Source organism: Typopeltis vanoorti, chromosome 19, assembly GCF_054136105.1.
Source record: "Typopeltis vanoorti isolate ZY-2024b chromosome 19, IOZ_Tvanoo_1.0, whole genome shotgun sequence".
In the NCBI taxonomy this organism is placed as follows: domain Eukaryota; kingdom Metazoa; phylum Arthropoda; class Arachnida; order Uropygi; family Thelyphonidae; genus Typopeltis; species Typopeltis vanoorti.
Genome location: NC_143567.1, coordinates 10,150,484 through 10,175,627, shown reverse-complemented (window position 1 = coordinate 10,175,627; position 25,144 = coordinate 10,150,484). Strand labels below are relative to the sequence as shown.

Here is a 25,144-nt window from a genome sequence, read left to right as displayed (position 1 = left end):
CCTCTCTGTCACGCAAATGTGTAACCTTAGCTACTAGTTGGTTTACAACGTTTTTTTATGTTCCTTTCAATTTGCATTTACTAGGTTTCATATAAACGCCTTGAAAAAGCCAGACAGTCTGTTGGTGAAACTGGTAGGCTTTAATATAAGTTTTATTTTAAAATAGTCTGTATTAATAAAATTGTATTTCTGTTATAAAACGACCAAATGTGTATAGTTTAAAAAGATAAGTTAACCATTTGGTCCAGAATTTTATACAAACAACTGGTCAGAAAAATTGGATTCTCCCATTACTTAGGTGGTCAATTATGATTGCCTTTTGTCAAGTATCCAGAAATATGCTCTCACAGAAATTTTGTTGTAAAAATGCAATAACCGAATGATAGTGACAGATGTTTTGCCATCTTCTAATAGATATTGTCCCATTATGGCAGTTGGATAAGCAAAACAGCTTTCATTTCTTCTTTAGTGAATGGACTGTATTCTTCGATGTGTTCAAAAATAACTGGATTTGTTGTTTTTATGCTTTTTTTAGGAGGGGGCAAGGAACTTGAGGGATAAGGAGGTGCTGCAGATGTTTTAGCAAGAATCTTCCCAAGTGTGTCAGCAATTGCTTTTGGACAAGAAATTGTGCAACCACAGATAGCTGGTGGGTGATATATCTGCCCTTCATTTTCTGGATTTTGTCCCATACTTATTTAGTGTTGGTTGCTCTGGTTATGGCAGTTGTATACTGGATCCAGGATTCCTTTTGACAATGGATGTATCTTGCTCAAGCACATTTCAAAGCAATGATTGTTGTTGTTGTTGTTATTGTGGGTATCTTCGAAAAATCCCAAAACTTTCTTCTGGGCTTTTTTAGCTGCTGTGCAATCATCATTCCACTATGACTTATGGAAATGTAAATACTGATTAATGTTTTTGGAATTACAGCTGTGGTAGATTGTACAATACATTCTGACACATGATTCACTGCATTGCTTTTATGCTTTTTTAATTAATTATAAGTGGAGGTTTCTGTGGTTTAGAAGTTCATAAGGCATATTCCGGTAATTGGACCATGTTTTTTTTTTTTTATTATTATTATTATTAAGCTAAAAGCACAATAAAGAAATAAAACCCGACAAGTTTCGTAAGTCGTTTGACTTACATCTTCAGGTGTAAAAGGTATCTGAAAGTTAAAACAACAAAAAAGAGAAATTAATAATTCATACTATACAGTTGTAGCTGTCTGACTGTTTATAAATAATTTTATAAACAGTCAGACATTTAAAAAATATTCAATGTAAAAGTCAGCACTTGGGGGGGGGGGGAGATAATGGTGAGCTCATGGCTGTGCCTTCTTTTTGTAGGTAGAAAGTGTTTTGCCACACAAAATAGCCAGAGCGTAGTACATGTGCAAAGAGTGCTGTGATATCAGGAGGGATAATATAAGGATTGTGTGTGCTGTAAAGAGTGCTGTGATATAATATAAGGATTGTGTCATTGATTGAGACATTTGTGAAGAGGACAGAGACGTCAAAACTGACTAATAAATCATCTTTTTCCAGTGTGATATCTTTGATTTTGTTTACAAAGTGTTGTGTGTTTTTAATATAGGAGGGGGAATGACCTACCAACTCCTTTAGTGTTGATGCTAGTTCCTTGGCTAGATGATAATTGGGGTTGTCTATACCTTCAACTATCAGCTGGAACGGAATGTTCTGTTTGTAAATCTTTGGTAAACCGTAAATTCTCGGGGAACAAGCGTAGTGCGGAAGTAATTTTTTAACTGTATCTTCAGGCCAAGTAGTGACTGATTTAAGTAGCTTTTTCATTTTCTCTTTTATTCGATTGGTTGAGTTATAGTTAACAAGTTGATAAGTGCTGTTGTCTGAGACTATTAGATTCATTTTTTTCAAATATGTTGTTCGATTTAAAATAACTGTGGCGCTGCCTTTATTGGTTCTAGTAATTACAATGTCTGGATTTAATTTTAGTGATTTCATCGCTGTCAATTCAGATTTCGTTAGGTTGCTAGTTATTGTTTTCGTATAATTTAAATTTAAAATGTTCGGGGTTTCCAAATGTATTTTATCTGCTATGGCGGTTAGGAGAAATCTTAAGCTTCTTTCAATATAGTTTAAAGCAAAGTTTAAACCTTTGCTGAGTAGCGAGAGTTCATCGTTGTTCAGGGAGTGGTTAGATAGGTTGATCACGTGACTGTTCACTAAAGGCAGTTGGTGGCTCCTGTTGTCCCTTGCTTCCGGTTGGTTGGTTGGTTATCACGGCAGAGAAATTCAAATATGTCTATTGGTTTTCTGAATGTTGTTGATTTTGAGTTGAAGAAATTTAGATATGACTTTTGCTTTTCTTTGTTTAAAGGATATGATTAGCCGAGTTGTCCATAATCCTCTCAAGGATATCCCAAATATCTGGATTCAAATAACTTGAAAGTTCAGATTTTAAATTCTGGACCTGGTTTTGAGCAAGAGCAAAGTTTTTTTGAGTAGCCTGGATCTGTTCTCTGAGCAAAACATTCTCCATATGGTGGTATATTCATAGTATTTATTTCATATCCAAACACAAGTAGTCCAGTAGTAAGTAAGTGATACAACATTATTTACAACAAATTAGGATACATTACAAATGAGAACAGCTTAAATTTGGTAGGTGAATTATACAGGGAATAATTCGCTTACCAAATATGAATATGTAAAATATGAAGAAAAAAGAAACTATACATAAGTTATATACAATAAATATGGTCAAATGTTCATCCAGTATCTTGCACAATCAACTGCTCTTTCTGTGCAGGATATAAGGTCCTCTTTTGTGCAAGGTGATTGAAGAAGCTGACAAGAAAGAAAGTGTTCCATGAACTGGGTTGTCCCACACTCACAGTTATCTGATCCAGTGAGGTAGACCTGTTTGATGAGATTTTGTTTGTATCGTCCTGTCGTTTGAAGTCTGTCGAGGCTTTTCCAAGTATTCCAGTCCAAGTGGGCACCAAGTGGAAGAGGTGAATTTTCTTTTCAGTTTGATGCAGTTTAGAATAAGATTGCTATCTCTACAACATTTTAAAAATGCAAGTCGATTAATCAAAACAGAAACATGAATCTTCAACTTGCCATAGTGACTGCATCGCTTGTGCATCAAATCTCCATGAATTATCAAAAGTTGTCTATAATTTGTCTAAAATTATAATTTTAGACAAGTTATGGCCTCTTGTGTCACTTGTGCAAGGTGATTGAAAAAGAGGACAAGAAAGAAGGTGTTCCATGAACTGGATTGTCCCACACTCACAGTTATCCGATCAGTGAGGGAGCCCCCCATTTGATGAGATTTTGTTTGCAGTGCCCTGTCGTTTGAAGTCTGTCGAGGCTTTTCCAAGTACAGAAATTTCTCGATTAATGCGCTCCCGATTAGTGCGTCATTTTTTTTCGATACCCAAATTCGATTGGTGCACCTTTAAAATTCAATTAGTGCGCCTATATACATCTTAAAAATAAATGTTACAGATTTTAAAAATTTTCGATCTATACATTTTTTATGGCTAACTATTTAAAAAATCACTCACAGGATGAAACAATTTAGTTACCGATTTGAAACATTTTACAAAGTTATTTTTTAATGGCATACTACACAATTTCCATATAGTGTTGTGTGCCATATAGTGTAGTATGTACTACGTACCAAATTTACTGCCAAAATTTATGTCGTCTGCTTTACATAGCATTTTTCTGATCATATCACATGCAATTGTTTTCCTTTTTTATTTTAAATTATTTTCCTAACCTTTAATCATGAGCAAAAAAATAGAAGTGTGAAAATGATTCGAAAAGTAATCTCACTGGAAGAAAAACTTGAAACAATAAAGAAAAATGAACAAGGCGAGTCCAGAGCAAAGAGAGGACAAGAACACAAAAATGGGTAAATCAACTGCTGAATACAAAGAGAAAGGTAAGGCTGCTTGAAGTTCATCATGCATGCACTGAAAATCAAAGTATTATAATGATTGAATTAGAGAGACTTCTTTTTACATGGATCAAAAATTGTAACCAAAAACGGATCCTGCTAACCTGCTAAACACTGGCCTTATTAAATCAAAAGCATTGTCTCTTTGTAACCTGGAAGGAAAGGCTATCAATGATGGAAAAGAAGAAGAATTCCACGTTAGTGCTGGATGATTTGAGCGTTTCAAAAAAGAGAAATAGCCTACATAATGTTCTAATCACAGGAGAAGCTACAAGTGCAGATAAGGAGATATCCAGAGGATTTTGAAGAAAATTGTATAAGAAGGAGACTATTGTGATAAACAAATATTTAATGTCGATGAAACTGGCCTTTTTTTTGGAAGCGAATGTCTTCCAAGACTTTTCTAGCCAAATCAGAGAAATCACAGCCTGGTTATAAAGTCACAAATTCAAATGAAATTACTGCTAGCAATATGCGAGCCATTTGGAAACACATTCTTCCACATTGTGCAAATGATTTTAGAGGCTTTTCAAATGAATCTAAGTTAATTAAATATCATTCTGAGAAGTTGAGTGATTCCGACCTGCAAAATTTAGATACACAGCGGGAAGATCCTGAAGAATACGAAGAAAATTTAATCGCTGACAAGCCCAAAGAGGTTTCACAGGAACAATTTGAAAATAGTTTTCGTACAATCGAAGTTTTTAAGCAGCAATGCATAGAAACTGACCCTGGTGAACAGAGAACCAGTAAAATTTGCAGAAGAGGCAATAGGGCCATACCATCAGTTTGTATTAAAAAAAAGAATGCCAGTCAAACTACGTTAGCTCAATTCTTTGTTAAGAAGCAGAATAATAAATTTATATTCTGAATATATTTTATTGTCTTTCAGCTTCAGGGTTTTCCTTTAACTAGGCCCTGAGACATACTCTAATTCAGGGGTTCCCAACCTTTTTGATTCCGGTACCCCCTTGGCTTTTAGTAAATTATCCAGTACCCCCTATTCATTGTAATAAGAAATAAATTCTTAAATTTACCATACAGATTCAAAGAATATAAGAAATAAACAGTAATTAAGTATTCATAAAAGCTTTATTCAGTAAATAAATTAATTACATTATCATAAAATTGTAAAATCTTTATTAAACTGCTGTAAAATCAACTAGTGAGACCCTTGATTCTGTTTCTTATCCACCAACAATTTTATTCTTGGTACAGTTTTTGAAATAGATACCTGCATATCATGTTCAGGCTCCAGTTTGTTTCTTGTGGACTTGAATGAAAACAGAACTGAGAATCCCGATTCACATAGATAAGTTGTTATAAATGGGATTATAGCCATGTAAGCATGTTTGGTGATAACGGGATATGCTTCTACAAGTGTACACCAAACATTTTGTAACTTCGTTGATTGGAATTCAATTTGGAGTTTCTTGTTATCGCAGAGATCAATTAGCTCGTCTTTCACTGGGTCGTTGCCACTGATTTTTTCTAAATCAATATGAAAAGGGTTACGTATCCAGACTTCATTCATTTGGTCAGGGGGAATTATTTTTGCAAGTGCCTCTTTCAAAGTTTTTAAATGCAATATAATGCTATTACGAACTTCCTGTTTTAGTTCATATGCCGGATTTGAAGTGATTTCATCAAGAGATATGAAATTGGCAAAGTTACCTAACAACGCCCTTCTTCCCCAGAGAGTCAATTTTTCTTGAAATGATTATCTTTTCTTCAGCCTCCGCAAGAATGACATCTGTACCTTGCAGTGAAATGTTCACAGAATTAAGAATTCCAAATAGATCAGAAAGATAAGCCAGAGAAATCTCAGTTTGGATCTTTGAAATATGAAGCAAAAGCAGATTCTTCTTCGACTAAAAAAATTTCAATTAAATTTCTAAGTTCAAAAACCCTTCCTAAAATATTTCCTCTGGATAACCATCATACTTCTGTATGAAGCAGCAGTATGATACGATCTGCTCCAACCTCTTCACACAAATATTTAAACAAACAGTGATTCAATGCTCTTGCTTTGATAAAATTCACAACTTGAACAACAACATCCAAAATGGCTTTCAAATTATGTGGAAGTGTTTTCAATGCTAAAGCAATACTGGTGAAGGATGCAATGGCTTGTAAAAATATTTGGGTTGATTTCTTTAAGTAAAGCGGTGAAACCTAATTTTTTGCCCAACATAGTGGGAGAACCATCAGTACAAATAGATTCTACTAATTCCCATGAAAGTCCATTTGAATCAAAAAAATCATTCACCAAATTCATAACTGCCTTTGTTGTTTCTTTCAAGGGTTTACAAAAAATAAATTCCTCTTTTATTTCATTCTGATGTATATATCTAGTAAAAACAAGAAGCTGTGTGCAATTAGAGACATCAGTTGATTCATCCAACTGTAAACTAATTCTTGCCAGACTTTTCTTGATTTCCTCCACTACCTGTACACGTCTTCTGACATTTCTCGAATCCGATCACAAATTGTATTATTTCATAATGGTATTTGTGCAATTTTCTCTTTTGCTTCTTTACCACACATCAACTCAACCATGTCCATAGCACACAGCTTCACTAATGTCTCAGCAATTGTATGTGGTTTCTTTTCTTTGGCAACTCTCAATGTGATGTGATAACTGGCCTCCAGTGCTGGCTTCTTCGGGGTAATAAATCCATGGTCATGAAGTGTGATATTCTTACCAAATCGTGCTCGTTTTATTCTAAATGAGGACTCTGACTCGTTAGAATGTTCGGGATGAACATTCTGAAGATGCTCTCTCAATTTTGATGGCTTCATACTGTCATTGGTGAATATCTTGGAGCAAATGAAGCACTGCAGCTTTTGCACACCTTCTTTGTCAAGCACAAAAGTTAAATCATATTGCACATATGAATCTTGGTAACGTTTCTTTGGCGTGGTCATTCTTTGGGTTTGCAAAAATACATTTTTTTTGTACGTAAATCCTAATCTAATCTTTCATTTTAAAAATAAGCTAAAAAATAAATAATATTTTAATGTATTTAAATCTTGATCTATCCTTTCATTTTTAGAATAGGCTAAAAATAAACTATAAGCTACTTACGATTAGATTAAAATTTAGTCAGCAAAAGTAATTTAGCTAACCTATGTTTATCACTAAAACATGTGTACTGTGAGCATGTCAAAATGAAGCAGTTGGAGTGTGTACCATATATTACGCCACGCACATGCGCAGAAGGTGCAGATGCCACGGAGGCGAGCCTTGAGGGAGCGCCGATCTGGCAATTTCACTAGCTATCTTGAATCTTAACCGGGCATTTTGAGTTATCGGACCATGCAGTGAGAAAAAAGTCTATGCAACCTCACTGTGTCCATATCCAAAAAGAAATCTGAAATGTTGCTGATGTGGCTGACAGACAGTACCAACATGGAATAGCCCGGAAATGTTGATAACAACTATTTTTGGAATATATTAATAGCATAATATACTTATTTACTTGCTATTCACCATATACCACCTGGACAAGCTTCCCGTACCCCATGGGGGTATGGGTACCCCAGGTTGGGAACCCCTGCTCTGATTCTTTTAAAAAAAAATTAAGGGTCAAAAAAGAAATCTGAGGAACGAATTATACATTTTCCCATAGGTTATTATATTCGATTAATGCATTTTTGATTAATGCGCCTGCTTTAAAGAATGCATTAGGCGCACTAATCGAGGGATTGCTGTATTCCAGTCCAAGTGGGCACCAACTGGAAGAGGTGAATTTTCTTTTCAGTTTGATGCAGTTTGGAATAAGATTGCTGTCTCTACAACATTTTTAAAATGCCAGTCAATTAATCACAACAGAAACATCAATCTTCAACTTACCATAGTGATTGCATCATTTGTGCATTAATTCTACATGAATTATCAGAAGTTTTCCTTAATTTGTCTTAAATTTTCATTTTAGACAAATTATGGACTCTAACAACTGTGTTAGAAATAATTACTTAAATTTCCTGATTTAGACCTTCATATTAAGGTCATCATCTGGGCTATACTGTGTGTGTGTATATATATATATATATATATATATATATATATATACTCCAGATGATGTCCTTCATATGAAGGTCTAAATGTTGGGAAATTAAAATAATTATTCCTAACAAGATAGTGGTCACCATAATTTTACTGAAATGAATACTGATCACCATGTAACACTAAAGGAAAGGATATTAAATCATTCTGCTGAGTAGTTATCCAGTTATAGTCTTTCAAAATGTGAACTTTAATTATAATCGGCATGTATATAGAAGAGACTTAAGTAACAAAGGATTAGAATGCAATTTAAAACCAACATACTCTTAAAAATTATTATTATTATTAGGTGACAACTCCAGGGAGTCTGTAGACTCATCGAGAGAGGGCACCTACTCTTCAACTCTCTCTCTCCGCTATTCAATCCACCAACTACACAAACCACAACTACACCAATGCTATCTACCACCACCCATCACCACCAATAATCACAAACATCCATGCTCACAGCAGGATTCGAACTCGCAGTCTTTTGGCTGGAGAGCAGATACACTAACCACTCGGCCAGCCAAGAGATGTAAGAGAGAATTGTGCAATAGTAATATTTACAAATTTTTATAAAAAAAATATTTTATTAAAAAAAGTCAAAAATTTTCTAAATTTACTTAAGCATTCTGTAAGTTAAATTTCTATATCATATTTATTAAACTGCTTAAGAAGTTTGAAAGAGTAATTGCGAATATTCTTACAAAGGAAAATAGTTTTCAATTTTGCTATAATCAAAATTCAAAAAATTCTGAATAGGTAATTGAAACCTCACAGTTCCAATGTTACATCTTTAGATTATTAGTATTTATTTATTTTTTTTTATGGAATAAACAGACATAAACAGAGAGAGAGAGAGAGAGACTTTAACTACAGTAGCTCTGATTTGAAGCATGTGATTACTATGTTGGTTATATGAGTAGCCACACACACACACACACACACACACACACACACACATGAAGCTCAATTCCATATGAAAACCTGACACTTTCAGCTGCTCATTTTAAGGTTTAATGGAATAAATATAGCATATATAAATAATTAAACAATATGTTTAATCACTACTCCTATATTTCATCTCAGTCACTGAGACATCGTCAGGAAAACAATATTAAATTTGCAAAAACACACATAAATTTTCACAAAATAATAATAACTGGAAAAGATTAGACTGAAAGCCTCAAGTCCTATGAGAGGCACTCTCTATGGATGCTGTTGGCTAGCCTTAGATGTGTTGGGCAGGAGGTCTAAGAATTAGTTTTCCAAATCTTGGGAAGTTTAAAACAATCACATTTATTAAGATTAGGTTGATTTTTTAAATCTGTTGCTAATTCTAGAAAAAAAGTCTTTCAAACTTGCATTTTCTGCGGTGAAGTATAATTGTTTATTTCAATTTGATTTTGTGTAAGGTATCCAAGGCATGGTCACAAGCCCTGACTGACCATACTTATGATGAGAGATGTTAGCAGATCTCCCAGTTTGACCATAATATGAAAGTTGCAGGAACAAGGAACATTGTAGACACCTGAAACAGAGAGAGAGAGAGAAGGTAGAGGATCCTTGGGAGAGCAGATGAAGGTTGCCAGATTCAGATAAGGTTTGAATGAAGTGCAGAGATTGTATTTTCTAGAGTTCTAGCTATTTTTTCTGAGGTGTCCCAAATATAGTCAACATCTTGAGAAGAATGTGAGGTACAATTCATTTGTTGATATTTTTAGAACTGTAGCCATTGTTAGGCCTCCCACTCAACACAGGTAAGGCTAGCCAACAGCACCCAGGGTGCCCCTCATAGGACTTTAGGATTCAGTCTAATCTGTTTCACTTATTGTTTTGCGGAAATCTGTGTGTCTTTTTGCAATTTTGATATTGTTTCCCTGATGTCTCTGTGCCTGAGATGAAATATAGGGGTGATTAAACATGTGGTTTAATTATTTATATGTGCTGTATTTATTTCATTAAACCTTAAAATGAGTTTGAACCAGCAAGTAAGTCTAAACAGTCTACTTTTAGCTGCCATTTGCAATATTTGCTATCGCCACATCTTAAAATTTTTTTCAGATACCTGCATAAAAGCACCAGCATTCTTTTGTGGACACCATATATTATTAAACAAATTCAAATACAAATCAATCATACTTTTTTAATGTCATTATGTTCCTTTTCAGATAATTTTTATATATATTTCTTAGACTTTTATATACAGGGTGTTCGGGATAAATTTGACAGTTTCGTAAGGAAAAAGAAAATCTTCTTTGTATCTATTAAATTTAATGAATTGACAAAAAAACATTACAGGCAGAGTTAAAGATCGGTACTATCAACGTAAGAAGCCTGAATGGCAAAGAAATGGAGCTAGCTGAGGAATTAGATAAGTACCAGATCGACATAATAAGGGTGACTGAAACAAAAAAGGGGTCCGCGCAGTTAGCATAGTGGCTATGCGCCTCGCAACCATATGCCTGGGGAAGGAGTGTCCTAGGTTCGATTCCCATCGGTAACGTGAGGAGCTGAAGGATCTTCCTCAGCCATAGCCAAGTTAGCCAGTCATGGGCGTGGACAGCAGGGTTTTTTCCCCAGTTTATTCTGGGGTTTTTCATCCCGCAAAGCAGGCAAACTGGCCTTGAGAACTCAACACTACACGCCATAGGATACACCGGGGCATAAGGCTGACCACCTTATCCTACAAACAGAGTGAGGTCCAATGATCAATGGACCCTCGACACCGCAAGGTAAAAGAGGGTATAAGGAAGATGATGAAACAAAAAAGACCAAAACTGGTGAGATCTTTCTGAGCAATAAATACAAAATGTTATATTCAGGCAATGACAATCAAGGAAAAGAAGGAGAAGCCATAGTATTCAACACAAAATACGAGGCTAATCTTATTAAATGGCAGTCAGTCTAAAGTAGAGTAATGTGGGCAAATATGAGAACGGGGAACTGGACAATGAGACTTATTTGTGCCTATGGTACCACAGAAGGTGCTACTAAGGTAGAAGTGGAGGAATTTTTTCAGGCTTTAGAAAAAGCAACTGACACAATGAAAAAGGAAAAGTTGGTCCTTGTTGGGGATCTAAATAGCACAGTAGGAAATGATTGTGAGACATACAAAAATATTTTGGGAAAATTTGGAGAAAAGAGCAAAGCTAATAATAATGACAAATATCTGTTGGATTTCTGCTCGGGACATGGACTGGTTATTACTAACACCATGTTCCAACATAAAAATGTGCACAAATTCACATGGAGAGAAGAGGCAAGGAATAAGAAAAGTCTCATTGAGTATGTTATTGTTGATAGTGTTTTCTCCCTGGTGCAGGACACCAGAGTGTACAGAGGATTTGAAATTGGAAGTGATCACTATTTAGTCTTGAGCAAGATAAAATTGAATTTCATATTGAAAAGAATAACATGTAAGAAAGTTTTATAGCGAATCAAAGTTGAGCAGCTCTCACATGTGAACTGTAGACTAAAATACAGAAAGATTATTGAAGAAAAAAATGAAAGAGTTTGAGAACAGGAATTAAATCTTGGAGATTCAGTGGCAAACTCTGAAGAAAACACTGATTGATTCTGCCAGAGAGGCATGTGGTGAGGTTGTCTGCAAGGATAAAAAAATCAGAACTCCCTGGTGCACACCAAAAGTTAAAGAGGCAGTGAAGGAAAAGAAAAAGCATATCAAAAGTTCCTGTCAAATAAGTCAGCTTGTGCTCTTAGAGAATATAGAGACAAATGCAAGAATGCTAAACACTGTGTAAAACTAGCTAAAAAAAAGTCATGGGAGGACTTTGGCAAGAATATAGAAAATAAATATCAAGAAGGTGGCAAAATATTCTGGAGGTTGTTGAAGAAGCTTAGGAATGGAGGAAAGAGTGCTGTAAAAGAAGTTAGAGATGATAAAGGTGACATGAAAACGGGAGAAAAAGACATCCTTGAAGTATGGAGTAATTACTTTGAAAAACTGCAAAATGAAACAAGCAGTGATGACAGCACAGTGTAAAAAACACTGACCAGGCATGCAGTCAGGAATATATATCCATACTTGAATTAGAAAAAGCCATCAAAGGCTTGAAATGTGGAAAGACAGCAGGAGTAGATGATATTCGACCAGAAATGCTGAAGTATACTGGTATAAGAGTCTTACAGTGGCTGCACTGCATAGTTCAGAATGCCTAGACAGAGGGACAAATTCCCAGTAATTGGAGTAGCACTCTCATAGTACCCGTATATAAAAAGGGAAATAAAACTGCATGTGAGAATTATAGAGGTATTTCCCTACTGAGTGTTCTTGGCAAGATCTATGCAAGTATACTTGAGAAATGGTTGAGAAGAATTGTGGAAGAAAAGCTTGGTGAAGAACAAGCTGGATTCAGGCCAAATAGAGGCTGTCAGGATCAGATCTTCACTTTACGACAAATAGTCGAGAAAGCATGGGAAAATAACAAAGATCTGTATTTAAGTTTTGTCGATTTGGAAAAGGCATATGACAAGGTGCCAAGAGAGAAGCTATTCAATACACTGCAGTTATATGGTGTCAATGGGGCATTATATCAAGCAATACTTAGTCTTTATTTGAGTTGTAAGTCAGCAGTTAGAATTGAAGGAAATACAGGAAGATGGTTTAATGTTAAATCTGGTGTGAGACAAGGATGTACATTATCCCCTCTGTTATTCATTATCTATATGGATCACATTATGAAGGAAAGTGGTATTAAACATGATGTCAAAATTGGAGATGTTAATGTCAGCTCTTTGCTTTATGCGGATGATGTTATACTTCTAAACAAATCTGCTACAAGTCTGCAAGATTCTCTGACTAAATTGAATAGCTGTTGTAATAGATATGGTATGAAGGTCAGCAATAAAAAGACAAAGACAATGAAAATAGGCAGAATCATTGAAAATGTCAACTGTGTTGTGAATGGAGAACCTGTGGAACAAGTAAAACATTTCAACTAATTAGGCACGATTTTTACTGAAGATGGTAAATGAAATATAGAAATAGACAACAGAATCAGCAAAACTTGTATGGTGGGAAGTCAATTGAATAAATTCATATGGAATAAGAGAGAAATTAGTCGGAACACTAAATTATCTGTATACAAGACAGTTTGAACTGTGTTCAAACCAGTTTTAACTTATAGAACTGAGAGCTGGGTCAGAAGTAAAACACTTAACCAAAGACTAGAGGCCACAGATATGAGAGTCCTGAGAAAGATTATAGCGTGAACAGATGTCATCAATGGCAATATCATATTAAAAATGAGGATATTAGGAAAGAACTTGACAATGTCAGCATCCAGGAATGTGTTAGCAGAGCTAATCTCAGGTGGTATGGTCACTTAAACAGAATGGGCAAGGAAAGATTGGCAAAACAAGTGTTCTCTGCCAGGTTGGCAGCAAAAACGACCCAGAGGAAGACCAAGATATAGGTGGATTGATACGGTACAAAGTGCCTTAGATGATAGAAATATAAGATCTGATAATGTTGGAGTCTTGACAAGTAACAGACTAATTTGGAGGAAAACTGTAGATAGGAAATTAATAATGGTGTAATTTTTTTCATGTAGTACTATCATATCCTGTACACCCCTTGAGGGTACATAGCAGGAATTTGATGATGATGATGGGAAATATGTTAGGGGGAAGACTGTTCCACAGTATTGCATTAGCAATGATGAATGAGGAGGAAAAGAAACTTGTTCTGTGGGTTTCGAGGTGTACTGTAAAAGGATGTTGGGTGGAAGCTGTACACATTCCAATGGGTTTAGTACAGGGTGGGGGAATTATTGATGCTGTTTCAGATGAACATTTCCCATGAAAGTATTTATAGAATATACAGATTGCAGAGACCAAGCATCTATGTGAAAGTGAGGGGAGCGAGTTGGTGAGAGATGGGTCATTTATTAGTCTAATTGCTCTCCTCTGTATTGAGTCAAGCATTTTGAGGGTGCTTTTTGGAGCCCCCACTCCAGATGTCAGAGCAGTATTCGAGAGCTGGGAGGATTTATGACTTGTATGGTGTTAACAGCTGTTTAGGAGTGAAGTAACGTCTTGAGCGAAAGAGAAAACCTAATTTTTTGGAAGCTGAGGATGCAATGGTTGTGATGTGTTTATGCCAGGAGAGGCTTGATGTCAAGGTAATTCTGAGAAGAGAAATTTCGTCTTATCTGTGAATTTGAGTGTCATCGAAAACAATGCTGGGGGAAAATGGTTCTTTTTTTGTAAGAAATAAGACAGAACTGGGTTTTACTAGCGTTGAAGCTGACAAGGTTATCTGAGCCCCATTGGCGGATGGCTTGGAGGCCGGAATTAAGGGCAGCGGATGTTGATGTTCTGTGGGTTGAAGTGAGTTGTGTAGAGTAGAGTTTGTCAAATGAAAGGAAGGAATGTAACGTGCTGTCATCTGCAAAACTATGTATTGGGTTAGAGGTCAACTGAAGTAGGTCATTGATATACAGAAGGAAGAGGGTCGGTGAGAGAACTGAACCTTGAGGGACCCCAGCATTAGTTGGATGGTGAAAGGATAGGGAGCCGTCTACCATCACACATAGTGTGCGCCCAGACAGGAAGGTGGCAATCCATCTGCAGAAGTCCTGAGGCAGTCCAAATGATGGGAGTTTGCTTATTAAGTCTATGTGCCAGACTCGGTCAAAGGCTTTGGAGATATCAAGTGCAACTTCTTGAGATTCACCAAATTTTTCCATAGCGTTTGTCCAGTGATGGGTGATGTATGAGAGTAGATCTCCTGTTGAACGGCTTTGACAGAATCCATAATGGTGGTTGCTTAATAGCTGGGTACGTTCAAGGTAGATTAGGAGTTGAGAGTTGATGATTTTCTCCATTACTTTTGATAGGACTGAGGTGATTGAGATGGGCCGGTAGTTAGATGGCAGTGATCTATCACCCTTTTTAGGAATGGGTTGAATATACGCCAGTTTCCAGGTTTTGGGATATATAAACCAGTGGAGTAAGAGTGTGTGTGTACAGGTGGCATAGGATAGGAGTCATTTCAGATGCACAGACCTTCAGGATAATTGGAGGGATTCTGTCTGGGCCAAGAGACTTTTTAGTGTCTCATTTAGACAGCAGGTTTGTGATGTCTTTTTGGCAAAAGGATACAGGGAGCATTGTATGTAGGGCAGTTGGAATGACTGGAGGGCATTTGCCATTGTCAGTTATGTCTGTATTGGAGGCAAAGTGTGATGCCAGGAGATTAGCATTTTCTATGGGTGATGTTACAATTGAGCCATCTGGGTATGATAAAGGTGGGAATAGTGTAGGGCAAAAGTTACTGCCAATTGCCTTGGCAAGAGACCAAAAGGCACGGCTGCCGTTTGGACAGGCTGCAAGCTTCCTGCTTGCAGCCTGTCCGTTTTTTGGCCCGTTCAAATTCTGTTTAGGAAGTATTGATAATTTTCTTGCATTTGTTACAGGCTTCGGTACAGGTATTGAATGAGGACGGGGTTCTTGATTTGAGCCAGCTGTGGTATGCCTGATTATTTGTACAGCCTTGGCACATTTTTTGGAAAACCAGGGTTCAGTTAGGGGATGGCAGGTCTGAGTAGTGTGGGGAATATATGTTTTCATGCCAGTGAGGATCACTTTGGTGATGTGTTCAGTGCATATGTTTGGACTGGAAGACCGGAAACAATAGTCTAACCATGGGAATGAGGCATAGTAGTCTCAGAGACTGTCCCATTTGGCACTGTTATAATGCCAAACTACTCTTGTGTGGGAGTGACAGTGTAAGCGTTGTTGCATGGGGAAGGAAATGTGCACTAAGTTGTGCTCATTTCCTCAGAATTACACAGGGGGCTCACTATATTCACTGCATATTTGGAGGGGTCATTAGTAAGGAAGAGATCTAGGGTATTTGGGGAGTGGTCTGGGTTATCTGGTATTCTGGTTGGTTTTAGAACATTTGTGTGTCATTGGTGACTGCAAATGTTTCAGCATCTCTGCCTGCAGGATCTGTATAACTGGAAGAGGAAAGCCAATCTGTGTTATGGATGTTGAAATCACCCAGGAGGATGATTTCGCTGTTAGGAGAATGGGACTGGACAAAATCAACTTTTAGGGAGAGGAAATGAAAGAGCTCAGAGTGATCGGTGGTATTAGGAGAGCGATAGAGACAGCAGATGAATTTGACTGAGTGGGGGAGGGATATCTTCAGTCAAAGAAGGTCGAAGTCAGGCAATTCTATGTTAGTTGCTCTCTGGCAGGGTATGTCAGAGCAGATACGCACAGACGCCTCCCTTGGGTCGAAAGGAGTTAAACAGTGTATAGTTAGGAAAGTTGAGATGAATAGTGCTGAGGGAAGGTGAGATTTGAGTTTCTGTTAAGAAGAGTAGGTTTTTTTTTGGTGGACTGCAGATGGTAGTGGATGCTATTAAGCTTGGAGTTGAGGCCGCAGATGTTTGTGAAGTGGATATGCAAGGTTATGTGAGGCATGAATTTGACCTAAAGGGTCTTGCACGTTTCCTATGCAGTGTCTACATGCTAGTGTCCTTGGTGGCTGCCAGTGGCGTCACTTGGTTTTTGTACAAGTTGTCTTCGGAGTTAGGATCTTTTTTCTCTCTGGGCAAAGGTTATATCGGGTCGAGCACGTATGCGTGAATGGGGGCAAGTGTCCTTTTGCTTGTTGTTTATCGCTGTTATAAATTTGGTTGTGTTTATTGGTGAGTCACAGGTCACTTTTACGAGATGTGGATAGTTTGTTCCGTCCTTTCTTTTGTTTATGGGTCCGATAAGATGGCATTTGACGATATTTCTGGGATCGAAGTTGCATTCTCCTGCACGTTTGCTGATGTCTTCTTTTAGGGAATTACCATTTTCTGTCAGAAAGTTGAGGATAACAGCATTGAGTTTCCTATTTTCGACCCAGAGCGACTTGCATACCGATGATGTGATTAGGTCACGTTCGTTAGCAGGCATGGGCGCACTTGTGGTCGGCCGCTGATCGTTAAGCGTCTCAAGCTTGGCTTCCAACTTTACGATTTTGGAGGAGAAGGTATCGATCATGATATTAAGCTGTTGCTCGAGGTTTGCGACTCTTTTGCCTAGGTTTAGTATCTGTTTTACGGAAGGGAGGCACATCATACAGAAGTAGGGCTGGTTTAGATCAGTGAACAGCTTGTGTGCCGATTCATTCATTTTCGCGCAAGAAATATGTATCCAGTTGCAGCAGAAATCACACAATATACCTTTTTTTCCTTCTTTGACTTCGGTTTCACAGCTACAGCATTTCGTAATGTCATTCAATTTGTTGGTGGGCGGTGACGGTATGCTATCAGGACTCGAGGTGATCTTCCATTGTTGGCTTTTGTTACCACCATCTTTATTTCGGACAGTAGGCATAGCGTTTTCACGTGGCTGTTTTTTAGTTGTAAAATATAGCAGTTTTAATGGACTATGGGTACTTATGATTTCTGCTGTAGTAATCGGCTGCTTAGTACCTTCTGCTACTTTGCCACTTACTGCTTATTATTATTATTATTATTATTACACGACACCTCCAGGAAGTCCAAGAGACTCATCAAGGGATGAGTTATACAATTTTGTACAAAAAACACTTGCAGTTAGATAAAATGCGGGAGCACAAATTTAACGTTACTTATTCACTGCCGCCACCTATCACTACCATAGTATATAATATATATGCTATTCATTATATTCTACATGCAATAAGCTTTTGCAATTTATTTATAAAAAAAAAACACCAGAAACTACAACAGTGTTTACCTGAAAGAATTTCACAAATCCAAAAATAATTCTAAGAGTTCATTTTACAAAATAATATCAAATAAACTTACCCAATTCCAGAAGATCACTTGTTAATTTCAGGGCATGGCGAACATTTCCTTGCTGAAAAATAACCTTTATTTAACACAAGCAAAATTTAAAACATAAAATTTTATGAATGAAGTATATTAGAGGGGAGCCTTTTTATGACTCAAATTTCTCTGATTATACAAGTGAAACTCCATCTAACATGCATAATTTTCAGGAAATTAAAATTATTCATTCATTCTCGAGAAAAAAAAAGGTGAATTACTGCCCAATAGTAGAAAGTATTTTACCTTGGGTATAATAAATGTTAAAGATACCAAGCTATTTTAAATCTGGTTTTACTCCATTTCCCAAATAAGCAAACAGACAAACAAGTCAAGTTTAAACCTGCAAGTCTAGCTGATCCTGCATGTAGTGCAAGACCAAGGCAACTCATGGTAAAAATAGAATAAGCTCTGATCACTAATCTTAATATTTACCCTTAATGCAAAGCACATCTCCTGGAGGAGATGTATGATGCTTTGTATTAAAGGGAAGGGGGGGCCACTACCCAGACCGGTTTCAACCTTTATTCAGGTCTCATCAGTGGGAGCCAGGCTAGAAATACCAAGATTTTAGTAATACAGAACTTATAAGTATTTTATCAGAACAAGTTACCATAAGGTGTTTAACCTTATTAAATAAAAATCTCGGAGGAGATATAAATGTAGAAAGTATTTTACCTTGGGTATAATAAATGTTAAAGATACCAAGCTATTATAAACTTGGTTTTTACTCCATTTCACAAGTAAGCAAACAGACAAACAAGTCAAGTTTGCACCTGAAAGTGTTGCAAATCTAGCTGATCCTGCACGTAGTGCAAGACTAAGGCAACTCATAGTAAAAATAGAATAAGCTCTGATCACTAATCTTAATATTTACCCTTAATGCAAAGCACATCTCCTGGAGGAGATGTATGATGCTTTGTATTAAAGGCAAGGGGCCACCACCCTGACTCAGGAGGTGTGCTCAATAAAGGTCGAAACTGGTCTGGGTAGTGGCCCCTTGCCATTAATACAAAGCATCATACATCTCCTCCAGGAGATATGCTTTGCATTAAGGATAAATATTAAGATTAGTGATCAGAGCTTATTCTATTTTTACCATGAGTTGCCTTGGTCTTGCACTACATGCAGGATCAGCTAGACTTGCAACACTTGCAGGCGCAAACTTGACTTGTTTGTCTGTTTGCTTACTTGGGAAATGGAGTAAAACCAGGTTTAAAATAGCTTGGTATCTTTAACATTTACTGCCCAATAACAAAATTGGCATTTAAAGACGTATTTAAACATGTTTCAATGCAAAAAGTTACCATAATCAGTCACTGCATACTGACTAATAATACTCTACAGGAATAAAGCATTAGTGAATTTATATGATGCATGTGCAAATCAGTTGCTGCTCTCAAGATTGTAACCATATTATCATCCAATTGAAAGCACGTGTTTTTTGCGAAAAATGCATGCTTTCAATCCATTTATAACAGGGAAGAAAGTATGCTGCTTTAGAGAATAAACAATTCTGAAAATTGAACTAGAAATGCATGGGGAAGCATTCAAAGACTGAAAAGCTGAAGTAGAAATCTAGGGGGGGGAGGAGAGTTGCAGCATAAAAGTGGTTAAAATTTGAATATTTGGCATCACCATACAAAACCATGCATCATTTAAATCAAGCTAAGAAAAATCACAGTATTCTGTCAATAAGTGGCAAACAGAAGAAAATTACTGTAAGAGGATGATGCTAGTTACGATGCTGGCAGGTTGGTAACCAATGCTCTTAAATATTTTATTTATATGATTTGTACTTAAAGAGTTTGTTACTTGATTAAATCCTTTCTTATTCAAAACCTTATTCAATTAAAGTCCTACCAGCTGCTGTATAGTTATGTCATTGCTTTCTCTATATTTTACTGCTTTATATCTTCCTATTCTAACTTTCTATTGCTATTTTTCTTCTTCATATATCGGGCCTAATATGCTTACATCTATTTATATCTAGGACTGTAGGACTGTTTCCTCTTCGGATACTGGCAAATTTTTATTATGTTGCACCAGCCAGTATCCTATAGTAGAAAAGGTTCCTACTCAGGGAGACAATACTAGACTCTTAGCTGTTCTCACACAATACTTTAATGCTGCTGTATAGATTCAGACTGCAGTCGTGACCAAAATCTATAATTATATATGCTTTCTAATTTCTTCCCGCCAAAATAGGTTCTATTTTTATAAGTGGTAGTTTGGAATCGTAATCAGGCATGACTCAGGTTTAGGTAAATATGACATGTTTATTGGAATATCTAAACAGAATACAAAATTCATACACTCAATTATGACTCAATACTAAATGAAACTCGAGTTAAGAGGTTAACATATTCTAAATTAATTAAAGCATGCAAAACACAATAACTGCATATTGGGATAGATAGCAAATGATATGAAGTTAAACTAAAATTCCTTTCTGTAATGCTATTTATAAGATAAATAAACAAACATTCTAATGTCACTCAGTTACTGAAATCCACAATTCTGATCTCATTAAATTAATCCTATCACATACAATTACTAAAGATCTTTTCCAAACAATTCTTCTTACTCTCTCTCAAAGGAGGTTAACTTTCTAATTAGAGACTGTCCACAGAGTTCTTTAGAATACTGTTCTTAATTTCACATTCACAAACAATCTTCTCTCTTCTAATGAATTTTATACACAAAAATAGAGTAATTTCACCTTACTGAACTTTTTCCACGTCTTTCAGCACCACGTGTACGTCTGGTTACTTCTTGTCTATTGGCTGTCCATACGCCAATGTAGGGATTACGCTATCTTCATTATTTCTGCTGAAAACGGACTAAAATCTTTGCGTTTCAGGAACAACTCGATGGGACTTCTCAGCAACGGCTTGATTCTGCTAGAACTGGAAATTTTTATCTTCAGCTCTGTGTACAATCCTTCTCCATTTTCAAGAAAGCCTGCTGTCTGACATCTTATCTTAGCACAGACGCTTCACCCCCCCCCTTTATGCAAACTCCCGCTAACTTCCGAGCCACCAAATAGGAAAACGATACGACAAGAAACCATTTCCGATACGGCGCTCGTCCCCTTATATTCTTTGATAGAGCGCCCTCTTTTTCGGAGTCCCCTTTGCATACGACCCGTCTCTTTTCTCCCCTTGGGTTCATCCCTTGCTCTCCCGACGCTGTTATGCTCTTGCATTCCCAGAATTTGCATCAAAATATGTTCCGTGTATGCTACTGCCACCAGCATTACGCTGTACACGTATAGTTTTATACCTTCCAAGAATTATTATTTAGTAACTATTTGATGACTCACAGTTACTTTTACCCAGCTTAAGTGAGGCTTAAATTAAATAAGATTATCCCTCTTTTAAGACAAGACATACTCTAAAAAAATCTTAATATGATCACAGTACCTTAAATATATGGTACATAAAGTGAAGAAGTTTCACTTTTAATTTCAGCTGATGTGCAGGTATTTCTTTTTGTTAGTAAGTTTAGTATGTTGGATTCTGAATGAATGATTTCTTTGCAAGATTCCTTCATTCAGGATCCAACAATGCACAGAATATAGTTGAAGTATTCAATGAGTAGTTTATCAATGTATTTCATCCTCATGAGATGCTGGTAAATATGATGGAGAAGGAACTGAGGGTGAATGAGCAGAAAGTGTGTGAGGATCAAGCCAATTTGATGTTAATCTAACATATAAGCTTAGGTGTTGACTGTTATTCATGACTTACTTTTCATGGTATTAACAACAGGGCCGGCTCTACCGACAGTGCAAGAAGTGCATTTGCATGGGGCGGCAAAATTCCTAGGGGCGACCCTGATTAACAACACCACACGATTTTTTCAAAGAGATGTTTTATTAACTGCTAATATTTTGCTGATTTTCAACTCAATATCATCAGAGCACAACACACTTGTACACGCTACAGTGAGTGAGTGAAACTACAATTGCAATGGACAAAAGATCTAAAGTCCTATTTTTGGTGCCCTCTAATGGGGGAGAAAAAAAAAAAATATGCAGAAGTTTTTCTTAGAATAACAGTCTCCCAAATTTTTGGCAAATTAATGCAACCATATTTGTTAAGGTTGGGAGAATTCTTCAAAGCCATTGCTGACTCAAAAAATAATCTTTCAGATCTATAACGACTCCTGAAAAGCACATTTGTTTTTCTCCATCTAGCCCTGTGTGAAGGAGTGTCCAAAGCATGGTCTGCCAGTCCCGACTTGCCATAGTAATAGTAGCGAATATATTTTTCATGTTCTTCCAGGTGGATGTTAACTGATCTTCCTGTTTGCCCATAATAGGCCAAGTCACAGTCACAAGGAACCTCATACACTCCTGGGTGTGCTAAAGGGTGAAGTTTATCCTTAGGCGAGCGGGATCAGAGTTGCCAGCTTGACATGAGGTTTGAAAGTGGTGCGAAGGCCATGTTTCATCAATACTTTGGTTATCTTTTCTGATGATAAGATTCATCATTTCTATTCCCTATATCAGAGGTATAGGGAATAGAAATGGTCATGTTGTATTCTTGTGTATTAGGGGAGGGCAGAGTAATGGGCCTATACAACATGACCATTTCTATTCCTTATATCAGAGGTACATCAGAAAAGATAGCCAAAGTATTGATGAAACATGGCCTTCGCACCACTTTCAAACCTCATGTCAAGCTGGCAACTCTGATCCGCTCGCCAAAGGATAAACTTCACCCTTTAGCACACCCAGGAGTGTATGAAGTTACTTGTGACTGTGACTTGGCCTATTATGGGCAAACAGGAAGATCAGTTAACATCTGCCTGGAAGAACATGAAAAATACATTTGCTACTATTACTAAGGCAAGTCGTGACTGACCACGCTTTGGACACTCCTTCACACAGGATTAGATGGAGAAAAACGAATGTGCTTTTCAGGAGTCAGTATAGATCTGAATTTTCGTCATAGATTTTTGAGTCAGCAATGGCTTTGAAGAATTCTCCCAACCTTAACAAATATGGTTGCATTAATTTGCCAAAAATTTGGGAGACTGTTATCCTAAGAAAAACTCCTGCATAGTTTTTTTTTTTCCATCCATTAGAGGGCATCAAAAATAGGACTTTAGATCTTTTGTCCATTGCAATTGTAGTTTCACTCACTCACTCACTGTCGTGTGTACAAGTGTGTTGTGCTCTGATGATGCAGAGTTGAAAATCAGCGAAATATTAGCAGTTAATAAAACATCTCTTTGAAAAATTGTGTGGTGTTGTTAATACCATGAAAAGTAAGTCATGAACAATTTGATGTTAATAATGCAGAACTTGACAAATATATCACTGCGTGTCTTGAAAGAATGCTCTCTAAGTAATTAACAGCACCTTTGCACATTGTCTAACATGAATCTTGTAACAGAACGAGTCCCAAAGGAATGGAAAGTGAAAAAAATTGTTCTGCTTCATAAAGGGGAGAAAATAAGACTGAAGCTACAAATTTTAGGCCAATTTGTGTATGTGGGGTGATTACTGTTAAGGTGTTTGAAACGTTTGTCAGAACTAGAATTCAAAAAGGGTTGATAATAGTGGTATTTATGATCATCAGCATGGGTCTGCTAGGGAGAGATTATGTTTTAGCAATCTGCTTACATATTACAACAAAGCGACAAATTCACTGGATGAAGGAGATACATATAAATTTTTCAAATTGAATTTTTCCAAGGCCTTTGATTTACTGTCATATGACAAGCTAGTAGCTACAATGACACAGATGACATCAGATAACAGGCTAGTCAGCTAGATGGCCGATTGGCAGTCAGATAGGTATCAGCAGGTTGCACATGAAGGAGTGGTATTCCAAAAGAGGAAAGTCACTAGTGGAGTGCCACAGAGATTTTGGGAGCATTATTGTTAAATTTTTATGTTAATGACATTTAAGTCAGCCATGATGATGGACAGAAACATGAAGTTGGGGGGGGGGGGGGTGACACTGCTAAAATTGTAAAAATTGTTCTAAAATTTAGAACTTCACAATAGATTATGGTGGTAATGAGAAGGCACTGACATGCAGAAGCAAAATGTCATGGTTCCCTTGCACAGAAGGGCACCATAACATCTTTGCATATGGACTACTGTGCACAGATTTAATCACCTGGTTCTCAAGGGGAGGATTGTATTGGAGAGGGTTTACTAAATCAGCATCAGGTCTATGGAATGTCAGATACCTGGAGAGATCGAGGCAATGTAACTTGCAGAGTCTTGTGAATAGGAGAGGTGATATGATTGAGACTCAAGTTTTGTGAGGGACTGTTATTAGATTAATGCATATGTGGAAGAGATTTTTCATAGAGGGAAGGAAAGATAAAACAAGAGGCCATTATAAGGAGGGTGTGAGCATGGAAGTGAGAAGCACGTTCTTTGCATAGAGAGTAAGTGGTGAATGGAATGCACTGGCTGAAAGTTGTTTTTTTTTTCCCTGAGAGAGAATGGACATCCTGCAATGGGGATCCTTTGACTCTATAGAGGTCATATGTTAATAATAATAATTTCAAAGAAACAAAAATTCTTTAGTGTAAATTCTTTAGAAGTTCCACTGAATTATTTATAAGTCACTTACTACAGTCTCAAAGTGGATGGCTTTAGCAAATAGATATCATTAATAAATAAACAACTTGTACTGCATTCCTACAATTGTTTATGTGGTTCCTTATGATAACTGATGAAATTTGAGTAATAAAGTGCATAATATTGTTTAATTTAGAAAGAATGTAGTATAGAAGAATGAATGTGGTAGACTGTTACCAGTATTGGTAGATGCAGAAACTGAGAGAGCAGTTATGGTCAGACTGAAGATGTTAATATAGTAGTTTACTTTGGCTTGAAGAGAAAATTTCCATTTGTTTATATGCAGAATTTAGTGTAGTTGATCACTGATTCAGTATGTTGATGACAATCTTTATCACAGTTATTGTGATAAAGATTGTAAGCAATATCAGTAGCTCATTACACCATCCCCTTCTTTATGGGCAGACTTTTTTTTTTTCTAATACTGATCCCATATATAAACAGTAAAAAAACTTATAACATGTCAGTACCATATGTGAAGTGCAGGTGAGGGTTGAGAAAAAAGGAATCTATTGACATTTTCCCTTGAAGAGTTGGAGGTTGTAATTGTTGTTGAGGAACCCTTTATGAGAAGAGCTGTTTTACAGGGTGTTCGGGATAAATTTGACATATTTATAATTAATTATATTTTTCGTAAGTTACATGTATTAACACACACTTCTCTTCATTTAAAAGTTTGGACCC

The 25,144-nt window shown here is 36.7% G+C and overlaps 1 protein-coding gene across 6 annotated transcripts in view; it reads right to left on the bottom strand.

Annotated features, from left to right (window-relative positions):
• PH4alphaEFB (prolyl 4-hydroxylase subunit alpha-1) overlaps window positions 1–25,144 on the bottom strand; it is a 294,206-nt gene that overhangs the window by 127,604 nt on the left and 141,458 nt on the right. For all 6 annotated transcript variants that reach the window (XM_090409648.1, XM_090409645.1, XM_090409646.1 and 3 more), the window contains one exon: window positions 17,830–17,881. In XM_090409648.1, the coding sequence (XP_090265774.1) occupies window positions 17,830–17,881 (52 nt within the window). The remainder of the gene's footprint in view (window positions 1–17,829; window positions 17,882–25,144) is intronic.